We start from the raw sequence: 15,404 nt of genomic DNA on the forward strand, positions 1-15,404 counted from the left end.
TCGTCGATCTGAATTCGATCCCCGCTCACGACGACTACCGGTGACGATTATCTGAACCGATTCTGGGCCTTCCCTAGGTCGACTCAGCCTCAAATAAGTACTTGGTGCGGTGCGTAGTAAACATCACCACTGGGGAGACAAAGGCGGTCGGGCGTGGTTACTGGCCACCCACCCCCTCGTGTGCCGTGCCGCTAGCAGCACTTGCCCCAACAGTTTGTTGAGGCTACACTGGGGGGGGGGGGGTCTTTGTCTTTGTGTGTTCTCTGCCTGTGTGTGTGTCTCCGCGCCGGGTAATATTGGGAGTGCAGCCTCAGACTCCAAATCAAATTAACCCGCAGTCACCCGGCCCATTAGCGGCGCGGACCGACCGTTACCACGGCGACGGATGGGCGACACGTGCCGTGGGGGTTCGGGGGGCTGCAGAGAGGGGGGTAAGGGGGGTAAGGCGGTCCCAGTGTTGGTTCAGTCTCCGCTCCCCTTCATTTAGCCCCCCTCCCCCCCTTAACCCTTCGTGTAACTCGAATTGGCACTCCCGGCCACCCCCGCGCCCTGCACACCACCCCCCAAACACCCACCCACCCTGCACCCCCCCCCCCCCCTAAACCACAGACCCACACCACCACCACCCGCACTGATGAATCCCTGGAAATTGATGGTGTATCCCGCTGGGAGGGAGCGAATCGCAGAGGGAATGAATCACAGCGGGAATGAATCGCAGACACAAATTGACCACAGCAGGAATGAATAACGGGGGGGGGGGGGGGGCGACCGAATGACGCAAGATAATCGGCGAGCGAATTAATCGCAGAGAGAATGAATTAGAGAGCGAATGAATCACATAAATAACGAACCACAGCCCTTGGAGGGAAGGAAGTGGGGGATGGAGGAGCCGTTCTCGCCACCGCGACCTGGCCATTGTGAACCGCGGTCAGGGGCCTCTCTACTGCGAAGACGCGAATACCTCCCGCGAGCGAGCAGCAGTTTGATTGAGAATGGCGATGATTGTTCTCTCATCTCCACGGAGACCAAGGTCCCCGCTTAAATAAAAGGGAAGGGGGCGGGGGAGTGGGGCGAGGTGGAGGCTGAGGCGCAAGGAGGGGGGGGGGTTGATTGAGCGCGGCGGAATGGATGCTCCAGGGGTTGCGAAGGTCGCCCGTGGCGGGGGAGCCGTGGCTCAATCCTGCTCCAGCGAGCGGGGCAAAGCCTCCAAAACAAACCAAGGCCACGGGCGCGAGACCGCCACACTCGCCTCTCCCCCGCTCTCCTCCACCTCTCTCAACCCCTATCCATCTCTCTCCTCGCTCCATCTCTCTCCGCCTCTCTCCACCTTCTCTCGACCCCTATACATCTTCCTCCTCCTCCCTTCCCTCTCTCCGCCCATATCCATCTCCTCCCTTCTCTCCCTCTCCATCCCAATGCATCTTCCTCCGTCCCTCTAAATCTCTTCCCTATTGCGCTTTTACGCACGCCCGCTGTTCAACACGCGCACTCTCTCGCGCTCACCCTCTCGCCCTCCAACAGCCCTCACCCTCGCTCTCGGCTTTGCTTCTCACCCCCCCCCGCGCCGCCGCTCACGTGGAGCCGCTCTGAGCCAGTGGCTGTCACGTGGGTTAAATAAAGGTCTCCATTCATCCTGCACTGAGTGGCGGTGACGTGAACACGACGCGCTCCAGGAGAGTTCACACGCTCACACTTTTACACCGACACGCACACTCACGCATGCATGCACTGACACACACACTCACACCTATATACACCGACACGCACACTCACATCGATACACGGAGACGCACACTCACACCTATACACCGACACGCACACTCATACCGATACACAGACACGCACACCGATACACGGACACGCGCACTCACCCATCCACTGACACGCGCACTCACGCACGCACTGACACCAAGGCCGTAGCTATGGAGTCAACATTGGGGGGGACCAAATCTTCCAGGGGGTCTGGGGCCCCCCCCCCAGAAAACAATCTCAATTTGAAAACTCATCTCCTGCCATTGCCTGTCTAGACTATTACAATTCACTAACACATGGGATGGACTTTTTATTTATTTTTTACAATAACGTCTAATAGTGTATTGTATTACATTGCTCTGTTTTTTTTCTTTTTTACCTTTTCTTTTTTCATTGTATGTAATGGCAGAGATTAGGGATTAATAAAGTACAACCATAACCACAATCATATAAACAGAAATTTATTTTATACCAATATATTGGGGGGGACATTTTGAGCATATTTGAATATTGGGGGGGGGGGGGGGCGGTGTGTCCCCCCCCAATATATATTATAATTACGGCCTTGACTGACACACACGCACACTTACACCTATACACTGACACGCACACTCACACCTTTATACTGACACGCACACACCGACACACTGACACGCACACTCACACCTATACACTGACACGCACACTCACACCTACACACTGACACGCACACTCACACCTTTATACTGACACGCACACACCGACACACTGACACGCACACCTGCACATTGACACACACACTCACACCTGCACACACTTAAATGTACACACACCATTACTCCTTCACCCTCGCTCCCTCTCGCCCCCTCCCGCCAGGACGCGGAGCAATTAAATCCCAAACCTCAAGCAGCAGCACAAATCAGCCCCGCGACCCCTGAAGCGGGGGATCAAAGGGGGGTGCAGAGTGGGAGGTTTGGGGGGTGGGGTGTGGGAGGTCCGGGAACGAACGGGACACGCGGACGCGCCGACCTTGGCGAATCGCTTCATCCCCTCCCAAGCAGAGACGGCAGACGCGGCGCTTCCCCTCCATCCTCCGCCTCCCCTCCATCCTCCTCCTCCCCTCCACCCTACTCCTTCATCCTTCTCCTTCTTTCCACCCCTCCACCATCCTCCCCCACCTCCGTGCTCCCTGACTCCTCCTCTGCTAAATCTCCTTCTTTACCTTTACGCGCACACGTGCACGCGCGCCACGGCCGTTGCACACGAGTGTGCTAACCACTACGCCACCGCTCCCGGCAAACACATTCGCACACACAGACATTGTTCGTTTTAACTAAATCGGAATTCACAACCCGCTAGCAATCCACAGTTAGATGTAAGCCGTGGCTGGGAATAGAACCGAGGTCACAACGTCGTGCGCTAATCACTGCGCCACCGCTCCACCCTCTTTCGTCTTTTTTTTCAGTCAACCGCGATCAATACACATTGCGATTCTTACAATCACACCGGCCTGGTCTTCTGTCGTATAACGGGAAGAGCTGATTGCAATGGGGCGTCCAGTTTAGCGAGCCACTTGAATGGCTTTCGAAGATTTAAAGCTTTCGTGACTGCACGGATTCATCTTCTTGGTTCTTTCGGTAAAGTCACGTAGAAGGGAAATAATAAAAGGATAAAAATAAAACATAATAAAATACAATTCTCAGAATTGTAAAAACATAATAAAATACAATTCTCAGAATGGTATTTTATTATGTTTTATTTTTATTATTTTATTATTTCCCTTCTACGTGACTTTACCGAAAGAACCAAGAAGATGGTTTTCGAAGGTGCCGACTAGAGAAGCGAAGCGCATCGCGCAACTGATGTTGATGCGAAATGTCCCGCGGTCTGGGACTCGTGGGGAGAGTCCCACGTGGAGGCACCTCCCATCCCTCGTCATCCCCCGCTCGGGACGCGGGCGGCCGCGGCGTCTTCGCCCCTTCCACCACCCTCCACGTCCCCCCCCCCCTTTGTGCGGAGGTGGTGGAGCCCCGTTCACCCTCTTCGAGAGAGGTGCCAGCCACGGGCACTCTGCTGTTGGGGTGAGTGGTGATTGAGGGCGTTGTACGTACCGTATGTTGGACTTGTGTCGGAGCCAATCGTGCTAATCGGAGGTGCGGGGGTAGGTAGGACAAGCTAAACACAAACAGCAGTTCTAAAGAAGTTAGTTTGCAATCGAGACTTTTGAAAAGAATGAGTAAAACACTGAATGAGTGAAACACCGAATGAGTAAAAGTGCAATCTGGATTAAAAGTGCGTCGGTTCATCATGTTGCACGTGTGCCACGATTCCGTCCATCTCGATACGAATGAACAGATAACATATATTTCGATTTAAAGCTTTCGTGACTGCAGGGATTCATCTTCTTGGTTCTTTCGGTAAAGTCACGTAGAAGGGAAATAATAAAATAATAAAAATAAAATATAATAAAATGAAATTCAGACGCTGTCTTTCCGACAGCCCTGTTCTTCACCTGAGGACGGCTGCTTGCGTTGTGGCCGAAACGTCGTGAGAATTTTATTTTATTATGTTTTATTATTATTATTATTTTATTATTTCCCTTCTACGTGATTTTACCGACAGAACCAAGAAGATAACATATATATATTAATAAGTAGTACCGACATATTCATTTTTAATTAACATCCACTAATTAACATCCAGATCCCACTTTATACACTCGTGTTTTGTCACTTTACGCTTCGTACTTGCAAGGATCTCCGTTGTGCGATATCCCGACCCTGCGTGCCGTTGTTTGATCCCGGAGCGCATTGTTCGTAGCAGGGAGGGGGTAGGAGGCATTGCCTGGATTGAATCACGAGGGTCCGGAGTCTCCCATCCTCGAGGGGCAATGCCGCCCCCTGGTGGTTGGCGCGGGGAAGCGCCCCACAAATCACAAGCGGCGGCCGTGCAGCTGCCACGTCTTGGGGTTGTCGCTGGGAACGATGTCCGACGATTCGCTCCGCGTGCTGGGAGCGTCGCGCCAGAGCTCCCGTCACACGGAGCGAAACGTCGGACATCGTGTCCAACGAGACGTGTTTCAACCCGAAAATCAGGGGGGAAGACCTCGAACCAGATCGTGATGATGGCGGGGACTCTCAGCAAGAGGGTTCCTTCAAGGCCTTGTGTAGCTGTGTGTCTCGAATACGGGAAAGCGGACGGTGGTGGTGGAGCGACGGCGGAGGTTTGGTGACCTTTTGACCTTGACCTTAGCTGGGTCCGCTTCATCAGAGCCACAGCTGGCACCGCATGGCACGACTCCGACACAGCCGCACTCGCCGCTGCTTCATGTATTTTTATTCGTAAGCCACAGACACCGAGAGGTGGCGTGGGTGTGCGTGTGCACGCGCGTGCGCATTTGTACTCGCTCATCGATTCGCTCTCAATAAATTACGCGTCGCTCAAATCACGGTCGCGTCCGATCCGTGGAGGTCTCGGTAGCAGCAGCAGCAGTCAAACCCAGTGGCTAAGCTCGGGGGCGACGCCACGGTGGGTGCAAGGGGTGCGGGGCCGCGGAGTGGTCATCAGTCGAGGTGGTGGAGGGGATGGTGGCGGGGGGGAGGGGTCTATGAGGTCACAGCTAAGAACAAGAAATACATTTAAAATCTTGCGCGTAACCAACGAGGCAAGGCTGCCACTTCAAAATCAACCTGACGTGAGCCACTGCGACAGAAACCAAATGCCCCCCTCTCAATGTGCCCCCCACCTCTCTCCGTAGCTGAGTGTCGAGGCACCTCCGGCGAGTTGAGCCCTTTGTAGTTTCGCCGCCCGCACACTTGATGGCTATGGCACGAACTCGCCGTTCTGAGTCCGATCCACGGGGTCGGGGGGACAGTGTTGACACCGGAGCGTCGGTTCACGCCAGACCTGATAGAGAACGGATTTGTTCCGAACTGGGGCTGGCGGGAGGTCAGACTCGCACAGTTCACGCTCGGGTCAAATATCCCTCTCGGGCTCACCTCCACTGTCGGTTCGTACGAGCTTGGTCTTAACAAGCGACGCCCATTCTGCACCCGTTTCCTCGGAGTGAACGGCCTGCACGTGTAACATGCACTGCCCTATTGGAGGAGGGCATCTGCACGGCGGGCAGCCCGCGGGGGTCATGTGGCCATACTTCACCACATCGGTCAATGCGGGCCGGCGAAGGCGGCGAGAGCAAACGCCGTAGCAGAGCACTGCTGACGGCGGTGGCCCCCTCGCGTGCCGGTCGCATGACCTCAAGCGGAGTGCGGAGGGGCGCTAGCGGAGGCGCCGGGGCTGAGTCCCCAGCTCGATCCCCGGTTTGAGTGGCAGCGCCAGCAACCGGGGGGGGTTCCCTGGCGTCGTGTCGTGTAAAGTGCGGAGTTTGTGCGTGGGCACGGTGAAGACGCGGTGGGGTGCCGTCGCATGCTCACCAACCTCCTCCCCCCCCCCCCCGCCGATTTAAGCAGCAGGGGCTTCCGATTGTTGAACCCTGTTCACCGCAGACCGAGTTTCCAACCAACAAAGGTGCCCAAAATGTGTTGTTCGAATTTCTTTAACGAGGTCATGTGGTTTGGCTTTGATGCCCAGTGCTCAGTGAAACCGGCTTCAACGCCGGCAGCCGACGGCTAAAATCAGTGGGGTGGGCGCAGGTGGCCACCGCTTCTACAGCCGCGTGCAAATCCGAGGCCAGCATGCCCCTCGCGTGCCCACAGTAACCCTGTCCTGCGGGCCACTGTGGTGTGGATGTAGGAGGACGGAGGTGCCCTCCGCCGCGCGAGGGGGGCCCCATGGCCTGGGCGGATGGCGCGGGTGTTACATGGTGTCGTAGTTGGCCGGCGCAGCCTTCTTCCTGCAGCGGGCCTTCACGCTGCGCGCCTGAGCCTGCACGGCCGCCACACGGGAAAACGGCGGTCGGAATCCAGAATCCGCGATCGTGGCCCTGACTCTGAGTCTAACCCTGTCCCTGTGTCTACCTCTCACACTTGATCCTGACCCCGAGCCTAACCCTGAGCCATAACCTTTATTTTGAGTCTACTCCCTAACCATATTTCTTGTTTACTCTCTAACCGTACTCTTGGTCCTGTTGCCCCATTACCACCTGTGACTCCGTGACCCCATTACCTCGTTGCGCGTGGCCTTGGCCTTGGTCGCTTTCAGACTCTGAGTGCGGCGTGGGGGCGGGGCCTCCACGGGCTCCTCGTCTGATTGGTCGGTCCTCACCTCCAACTGCTCCGCCACGTCCGAGCGCAAACTCACGCTCGGTTCGTCTACACGCGCGGGCGACAAGCAATGGGCGACACGAATCTCAGTCAACGCCACTCAACCCCGGGCAACTCCAACCAACCGAGGGTGGTTTGGGTGCCGTGTGCGAGTCACGTGCAATGTTTGTCGTGTTTGCGGAAGTGGGTGCCCTAGTGCACGTGCGGTAAACTAAACTATTTCTTATTTTACCAGGTAAGGCCCACTGAGCTATGTAGCTCTTTTTTCAGACCTGGCCACAAATGATAGCTCAACGAAGTGGCTTATCATCATGTGGAAATGTATAGCAGCCAAACACTCTAGACGCGTGTTTCTAAATGTGGGGTTAAAACTGGAGGACCTGAAGAAAAATCCACGCGACCACGGGGAGAACATGCAAACTCCAAATATACAGCAGGCATCACGGTCTGGATCGAATTCACGACCTCTTGTATACCAGGCCAGGTAGTTAACATCACACCACCGTGGCGCCCATGGTGAGGGGACCTCGGGGAGTCACCGGAGTCGTCGATGGTGTCGAGTGTGGAGCCTGCGCGGCGACTCGGCTCGTCCGGGTGGATCAGGGTCAGGTCCTGCATGCTGAAGCTCCGCAAGCGCTCCGACAACGCTCCCTGGCCCTGCACACGCACGCACATGAACACATGCACACATGCACACACAGATCCCCCTAATGCAGGGGTCTGCAACCTTTAAGACATAAAGAGCCACTTGGACCCGTTTCCGAAGGAAAACATAAACTGGGAGCCGCAAAACCATTGCAACATTTAAAACAAATATAACACTGCATATATTGTTTCTTACCTTATTGCTATATATATAGGATCGTGCAGTCAGCTGTCAATCTGAATAAAAAAAGGACTTTTTCACTTAACAATGTAAAATATATTTTTGCAAATTAATAGCTAAATTACCTGGTTAATGGGATTTTTGCTCCTGAACCTCAGTGCACAGTGTCTGCACATCAGGGCTGTAAGACGTCACCTTCATTTTCACACAGGCTTGCAAGCTGTCATCTGTGAGGCGTGATCGATGTTTGTTTTTAATATAGTTCATGTTGGAGAAGACCTGCTCACATACATATGTGGAGCCGAAGATCGACAGGACTCCAAATGCATACTTTTTCATGTTTATATAAGTGTTGGGGATGGCATTCCATGTTTCGAATACAAGTTTGTCCTGTTTGGGAAGGTTTTCAATATCACTCCATTTATGATTCTGAGCCAGAATGGCCTTCTGACGGGCAACATCCTCAAGAGTAGCGGTCAAGCATTTTAACTTGGACACCCATATATCTTTGTCGGCTATATCGGCCAGTTCCATCTCAAGATCAGGTTGACTTACACCTGCAAATGCAGTCATATTCAATAGGGATGGATCGATCGCCAGGGGAGTGACAGGGAAGGATAATGTCGTTTTTTCCTCTCTGAACTCACAGAATCGTTTCCCAAACGAACTTTGCATTGTGGTGATTGCAGACTTGAAATATTCCAAATTTATCGTATCATGACTTTGTTTGAACTCTCTCAAAGAGGGAAAGTGAGACAGTGTACCTCTCTGTAAATCTTTGACAAACACTGTCAACTTGCGCTCGAATGCCAAAACCTCCTCCAGCATGTGCAGGGCTGTGCCTCCTTTCCCCTGAAGGGTTGTATTTAGCGTGTTTAGATGTGCTGTCATGTCTACCATAAAATGTAATTTTTCCAGCCACTCTGGCTGTTCCAGCTCAGCAAAGGTGAGCTCTTTGCTGCCCAGGAAGGTTTTTACTTCTTCCAAACATGTGACAAAGCAACGGCAACGTTATTGCCTGTCACCGGGCGGGCAGTGTGGAGCGGAGCGGCGACCTGTCAGCAGCGGCAACGCCAGAGCAGGTGTCACAGTGCGCCTCCTCCCCTCGCTAGCATCCGCCCCGGAGCCGCGGTCAAGGTTCAAAAGAGCCGCATGCGGCTCCGGAGCCGCAGGTTGCCGACCCCTGCCCTAATGCATTCACAGAGGTCTGTGGGTACTGTGGTGGTGCCACGGCAAATTGTGCTGCTGGAAGGGTGGAACGGGATGGTGTAGCTGGAGCGTGGAGCTGGAGAGAGGAGTGGCTGGATGGTGGAGCATGTGGCGTGGGTGGAGCCGGAGGGTGGAGTGGGTGGAGCTGGATGGTGGAGCATGTGGAGTGGGTGGAGCCGTAGGGTGGGGTGGGTGGAGCAGGAGGGTGGAGCTGGGAGTACCTTGGCTGCGGCTGTGACAGCGGCGGATGTGGCGAGGTTGAGGCCGCGTTTGCCGAAGCTCATGACCGTCTCATAGCTTCGTTCCTTCGCCTGTGTCAAATACTCATCGATTTCCTACACACAAAGACAAAGATCCCCCGTATAGCCTTAACATGATGTTTGGGGAAAGTGCTTTTAGCGAGCATCTGTGAAGGCAGGCACGGCACACGAGAGGTTGGGTGACCAGCACCTGGTACACACACCGCACCAGGTACTCATTTCAGGCTGAGTCGACCTAGGGGAAACCCAGGACCGGTTCGGATAATAGTCATTGCTGTTGACCGTGAGTGGGAATCGAACCTGGGTCACCAGGTTGCTCCCCAGAGCAGAGCACACACGCGCACACACAGACACACACGTGTGGATTGTAGTCTGTGAGGAACATTGGTGACGGTGGTGACAGTGGTGACGCTGGCTCGCGGAGGCCGTGGGTGACGGCACTCACGTGCTCCCTGGAGGAGAGCGCCGGGTGCACGAACTTGCGGTACAGCGTGCTGGAGCCCTTGGTGTAAGGGGACAGCAGCCAGATGACGAAGAAGATCTTCAGCTCGTAGTAGAACGGGAACCTACGGGGACGGAGATCCTGTCACGTGGACCCCACCAAGGGGACACCCACCACGTGGACCCCCACCACGTGGACCCCCACCAAGGGGACCGTCGTTGCTTCGCGTTTAACCTCCGTGTTGGAGGCAGCACTGCCACGGGTCGGGTGCCAGGCCATGCATTTGAGAGCAGCGAAACCGCAGTGGGCTGTGGATCACACACACTCGTGTACACACACACACTCGTGTACACACACACGCTCGTGTGCACACACACTCGTGTACACATACAAAGACAAAGATCCCCCGTATAGCCTTAACAGACTGTAGGGGCAAGTGCTGTTAGCAAACATCTATGAAGGCCGGAACGGTACACGAGGGAGTGGGTGGCCAGCACCACGCCCGACCGCCTTTGTCTCCCCAGTGGCGATGGTTACACATCGCACCAGTTACTCATTTGAGGCTGAGTCGACCTAGGGGAGGCCCAGGACCGGTTCAGATATTCGTCACTGGTGTTGGCCATGAGTGGGAATCGAACCCGGGTCACCAGGTTTTGTAGCACAGCGCGCTAACCGCTGCACTACCGCTCGTGTATACACACATACACGTTAGTGTAAACACATGCTCATGTACACACACACACATGTAAACACACGCTCATGTACACACACTCGTGTACACACACACATACACGCTCGGTGTACACACACTCGTGTACACACGCACATACACGCTCGTGTACACACACTCGTGTACACACGCACATACACGCTCGTGTACACACACTCGTGTACACACGCACATACACGCTCGTGTACACACACTCGTGTACACACGCACATACACGCTCGTGTACACACACTCGTGTACACACGCACATACACGCTCGTGTACACACACTCGTGTACACACGCATATACACGCTCGTGTACACACACACACTCGTGTTCACACACACATGTAAACACACGCTCATGTACACACACTCGTATACACACACACGCTCGTGTACACACACACATGTAAACACACATTCATGTACACACACTCGTATATACACACACACACGCTCGTGTACACACACACGCTCGTGTACACACACACGCTCGTGTACACACACACGCTTGTGCAAATATGCGCGTGGGGCCTGCTGGAGCGAGACTGCGCCTCCCTCTCTTGAGTTGGTACTCACCACGCGAGCACCAGGTCCGTGAACGTCTCCACAGCGGTGAAGATTGCAAACACGATCCAGTACATCATCCACTTCACCTGCATATCACCCACAAAGACAAAGATCCCCCGTATAGCCTCAACAGACTGTTGGTGAAATTCCTCTTAGAGAGCACCTACGAAGGCCGGCACAGCACACGTGTGGGTGGGTGACCAACAACATTCCTGACCGCCTTTGTCTCCCTAGTGGAGATGTTTCCTGCACACCGCACCGGCTCACGCAGACGGAGGCGCGCACGCACAGCCTGTGGCGCACGCTGGTTGATGCAGTCTGTGCATGGGCAGCAGAGGGCTCTGAATAAATCCATCGTTGTACTGCACCATGCTCCCACATCTATGCCCCCCACCCCGTCCAGCAGCAGCAGTGTCACGAGGGCGGGTAGGCGACGCGTCCACAAGACGGGAGGGCGCGTCCCCCACGCAGTACGTGGCCGAGCGTGTCCCCCCGCGGGGGCCGACTCACGTATTCACGCACGTTCTTGGTCCGCACCGCCTTGTAGGACGAGTATGCCGGGTACAGGGTCCCGAACACGAGCCTGTGGGACAGGCGGCAAGGCAAGGTCAGCTCGGCCTGACCTCTCTCGACCTGATCCGACCCGACCCTGAACCAGGCAGGGCTGACCCATAACCCGAACATCTGACCGGCCCCAAACACTGCGCAGTGCGGCGGATTACGAACCACGTAAACCATCATCATCAATACCACCGCCATCACCACCGCAATAACCATCACGACCGCTATCGTCAACGTGACAACCACCGTTACCGTCAACACCATCACCATCATCACTACCATAACCATCACCGACATAACCATCACAGCCATCACCACCACCATCGTCATCGCGGCTCCGCAGTCCCGGCACAGGGACGATGAAGCAACAACAGGAGGCGCGGTGCGGACAGGGAGAGGAGAGAGACGTGGAGAGGCAGGGAGACGGGCAGAGGAGAGAGACGTGGAGAGAGACGTAGAGAGAGACGGGGAGAGAGACGGGGAGAGGCGAGAGACGTGGAGAGGCGAGAGACGGTGAGAGACGTGGAGAGGAGAGAGACGTGGAGAGGAGAGAGACGTAGAGAGGAGAGACGTGGAAGGGCAGGGATAGAGACGGGGAGAGGAGAGAGAATAGAAACGGAGAGCTCAAATGGACGAGGTTAGTGACGGAGATAAGCAAGGAGAGGCAGGGAGAGAAGAGAGAGAGAGGCGGAGATGCTCACGCGATAAGTCGGGAGATCATCCAGGACACCATGGCTCCTCTGCCCGTCTCCCCACGTCGCTCGGTCTCCGGGATTGCGGCTGGGAGCCTCGCCCTGGGCTCCCCACCACAGGGGCCCTGGCGACAAGGGGGTCTGGCCGCACGGGCTCTGCCGGTGGGGGTCTCCGCTGCTCAGTGTCGCTTCGTGCAGTGGCGGCGATCTGCGTCGACAGAGCGGGGAGACGCCGATGCCGTCGATGCCGCTGGCGGTGGTGGGAGCGGCGAAGGGGGTCACAGGGCGGTGCCTCCCGCACGCGGAAAATTACTCCCGAACCCCGCCCCGGGTCCCCTGGTCTCTAAGCCTGCCCCCCCCCCCCCCTGATCCACCTGTCACTGGGTCCCCTTGCGTCTAAACCCCATATTTCTGGGTCCCTTATTCCCTGTATCACACGGGGTTCCGTGGTCTCGGAGTCTCCGAAACGTGAATACGGCGTTGACTGAACGGTGACACTCAGGGGGTGATGACCACGTGGTGACTGGCGAGTGAACGCGTGGACAGCAGTGAGCGAGAAGGAACGCGTTAAAGAGCGAGCGACGAACGAGTGGATGCGAATTGAAGACGAGTGGTTGTCATGGGCGCTGACTGGATAATGGATAAACACTGCGGTGAGCGCGTTGTGGATACGCGTTTGTGAGCAGCAGAGGGCTCTGCTGCAAAGTCGACAGGACGTGTGTACGTACCGTCGACGTTGCCGTCCCAATTTTACCAACCCCTACCTGAACATCGTGGGGAGGTATAGGGGGCCATCCATAAATGACGTCACGCACCTGGGGGGGGGTCAGACATTTGTGACGATGTGTGACGAGAGGTGGGGGGTGAGAAATGTGACGTCACATCAAAATGCGCAACTTTAAATAAATTTAGACAACACGTTCTACTTAATTAAATAGACTTTTTAATACATTTTTCTCCTACAACATCAGAGTGCAGCGGCACATTAAATACGCACAACAATGCCAATTGTTTAAAGCGATTTGAAGCATTTTTTGGGGGGTGGGGGGGCAGAGCTTAGTGACGTCATATTCGAGGGAGGGTCTGACTTTTTGTGACGCCGTGTGACGAGGGGGGGGGGTCAAAAATCGTCCAAAATCGCGTGACGTAATTTATGGACGGGCTCATAGTCAAATATCCCCATGACTCACGTGGCGCGGGGAGGCCGTCATCCAGCAGTGGATTGACGCAAAAGGGTTGCACGTGGAGACTTACGATGAGTGCATCGTGATGAGTGCTGCAGCAATGAAGTGGAACAGCGGTGGGTCTCAACCTTTTTGGTGTGATCTTGATTTGAAGCTGTCGTGACTGCAGGGATCCATACTCTTTGGTTCTTTCGGTAAAGTCACGTAGGTAGAAAAATAATATATCACAGACGTGACTTTACCGAAATTACTTTTTGGTGTGCTTCATCGCACGTGACGTCAGCAGCACGGCTCGGCTACAGTGGAAAAACAAAAACGATCTAGCGCATCTCGTTTTGTAGTGGGAAAAGAGGTTGACGCTGAGGAGAGGGGAGGAGGCACCTCGGCCCCCCATGTGGAGTGACGTCACCCACTAATTAATATTAATGGCGGGGGGGGTGTCCATTTGGAAGACGTCACTTCTTCATGATTATTAATGAGGGGGGGGGGGGTCCATGTGGAGAACGTCACCTGTTCATGAATATTAATGAGTGGAGACTGGCCGACATGGAGTGACGTCACGCGCGGGACACACAGACATTATTGGCTCATTAGCCTAGTAAATACGTGTTCAGTTTATTGTTGTTGTTTGTGATCTTTCAGTACTGTCAACGCAGTATATGACCATATATTGTGATTAGTCTTGAGGATTTGACGTGTGGTCTCGAGTCTCATAATCGGAGATGGGGGGGGGGGACTGGGCCGGTGTCCACTGAACGGCCCACGGGAAGAGGCTCGTGGTGTTGGGGGGGGTGCAGGGGCTCCATCTCGACACCCGCGCCGTTCTCACGACTGTGATCGCGTGAGACTTGCGGCGATGTGGATGTCAAACTAAGAGGAAGAAAGCCTCTCTAAGCCGGACCGATTGTGGGGGAGGTGGAGGAGGGTGGGGGGGGGCTTTTCCGACAATCAGCAAATAAATAAATAACACGAGTTTATGAAACGTGAATGACGTCCATGGTCTCGTGGTCTGTGCCCGGGGTTTTACAAATTCCCCACGGCAGATGCGTTTATTTGGGCTGCGTTGTGAGAGCAGCAACAGGAGCAGCAATGACAGGCCCTCCCGCCTGTACGACGACGTTACTCGGAGGGTGAATGAATAAGTGGCACTAAGTGAATGAATGAGTGGCACGACACGAATACGCATTGTTGTCAACCCATACGGTTTAGCCGTATTCTTGTACAGGGAAATTTTGTTTTCAGGTCCACACGACGCAAACACGTTTCAATACAGGCACATTTTTTTGTATTTTTTTCTGTTTCTCGCTTGTGATGGGTCTTTGTAGGACGAACGGTGAGATGTATAAGGCACGGGGTGACCAATAAGGTATGAATTGGTCTGTAATAAGGTAGGGCACTGATAAGGAGTTGACAGGGATGCGAGTGTTTGCATCTACATATTAAGCAAGCAGAACCATCTGCATGCAAGATTACAAACAGTAGCATGATAAGTAGCATCATTGACACCAATTATACTTTTTTTTCTGATAAACCAGCTTTTGTTTAGTAACATAATGTTGTGTCTATTTGTTTGTGTTTCTCCCTCGTGATGGGACTTTGTAGGATGCACGTTGAGATTTACAAGGGGCGCGGGTGACCAATAAGGTCTAAATTGATCTGCAATAAGATAGTCGGCACTAATAATGGGTTTGACGGCTATGAATACGTGACACTGAACGAGTGGCACTGCATGAATGACGAACGAGTGGCCGTGCACGAATGAATCGGTGGCACGACGCGCATGACGCCGCTAGAATGACGAATGAATGGAAGTGCGCGTACATCGAGCGAATAAAACGCAATCCGAGCATCCGGGGACGCTGGCTTCGCGCGCGCGCGCGCGCACGTGCGCCCCCCTCCCAGGCATCGCTATTGGCTGCACGCGCCCCGAGGTCACGTGCCCTCGCGCACAACGCCTCGCCATTGGCCGTGCGCGGGTTCCCCCTCCCCCCTCT

At 54.6% G+C, this 15,404-nt stretch overlaps 1 protein-coding gene across 1 annotated transcript; it reads right to left on the reverse strand.

The window, feature by feature from the left end:
* Positions 1–6,112: 6,112 nt before the first annotated feature.
* On the reverse strand, positions 6,113–12,843 carry LOC144727292 (receptor expression-enhancing protein 1-like). Its single transcript, XM_078606020.1, has 8 exons — positions 12,236–12,843; positions 11,484–11,556; positions 10,983–11,059; positions 9,694–9,814; positions 9,210–9,323; positions 7,493–7,610; positions 6,856–7,001; positions 6,113–6,615 (listed from the first exon to the last, which is right to left on the reverse strand). The coding sequence occupies exons 1-8, from the start codon at positions 12,265–12,267 to the stop codon at positions 6,547–6,549; spliced, it is 750 nt and encodes a 249-aa protein (XP_078462146.1). The 5' UTR covers positions 12,268–12,843; the 3' UTR covers positions 6,113–6,546.
* Between the last annotated feature and the right edge of the window lie 2,561 nt (positions 12,844–15,404).

The sequence above is a fragment of the Lampetra planeri genome, chromosome 25, assembly GCF_965212315.1.
Source record: "Lampetra planeri chromosome 25, kcLamPlan1.2.h2, whole genome shotgun sequence".
Lineage (NCBI taxonomy): Eukaryota > Metazoa > Chordata > Hyperoartia > Petromyzontiformes > Petromyzontidae > Lampetra > Lampetra planeri.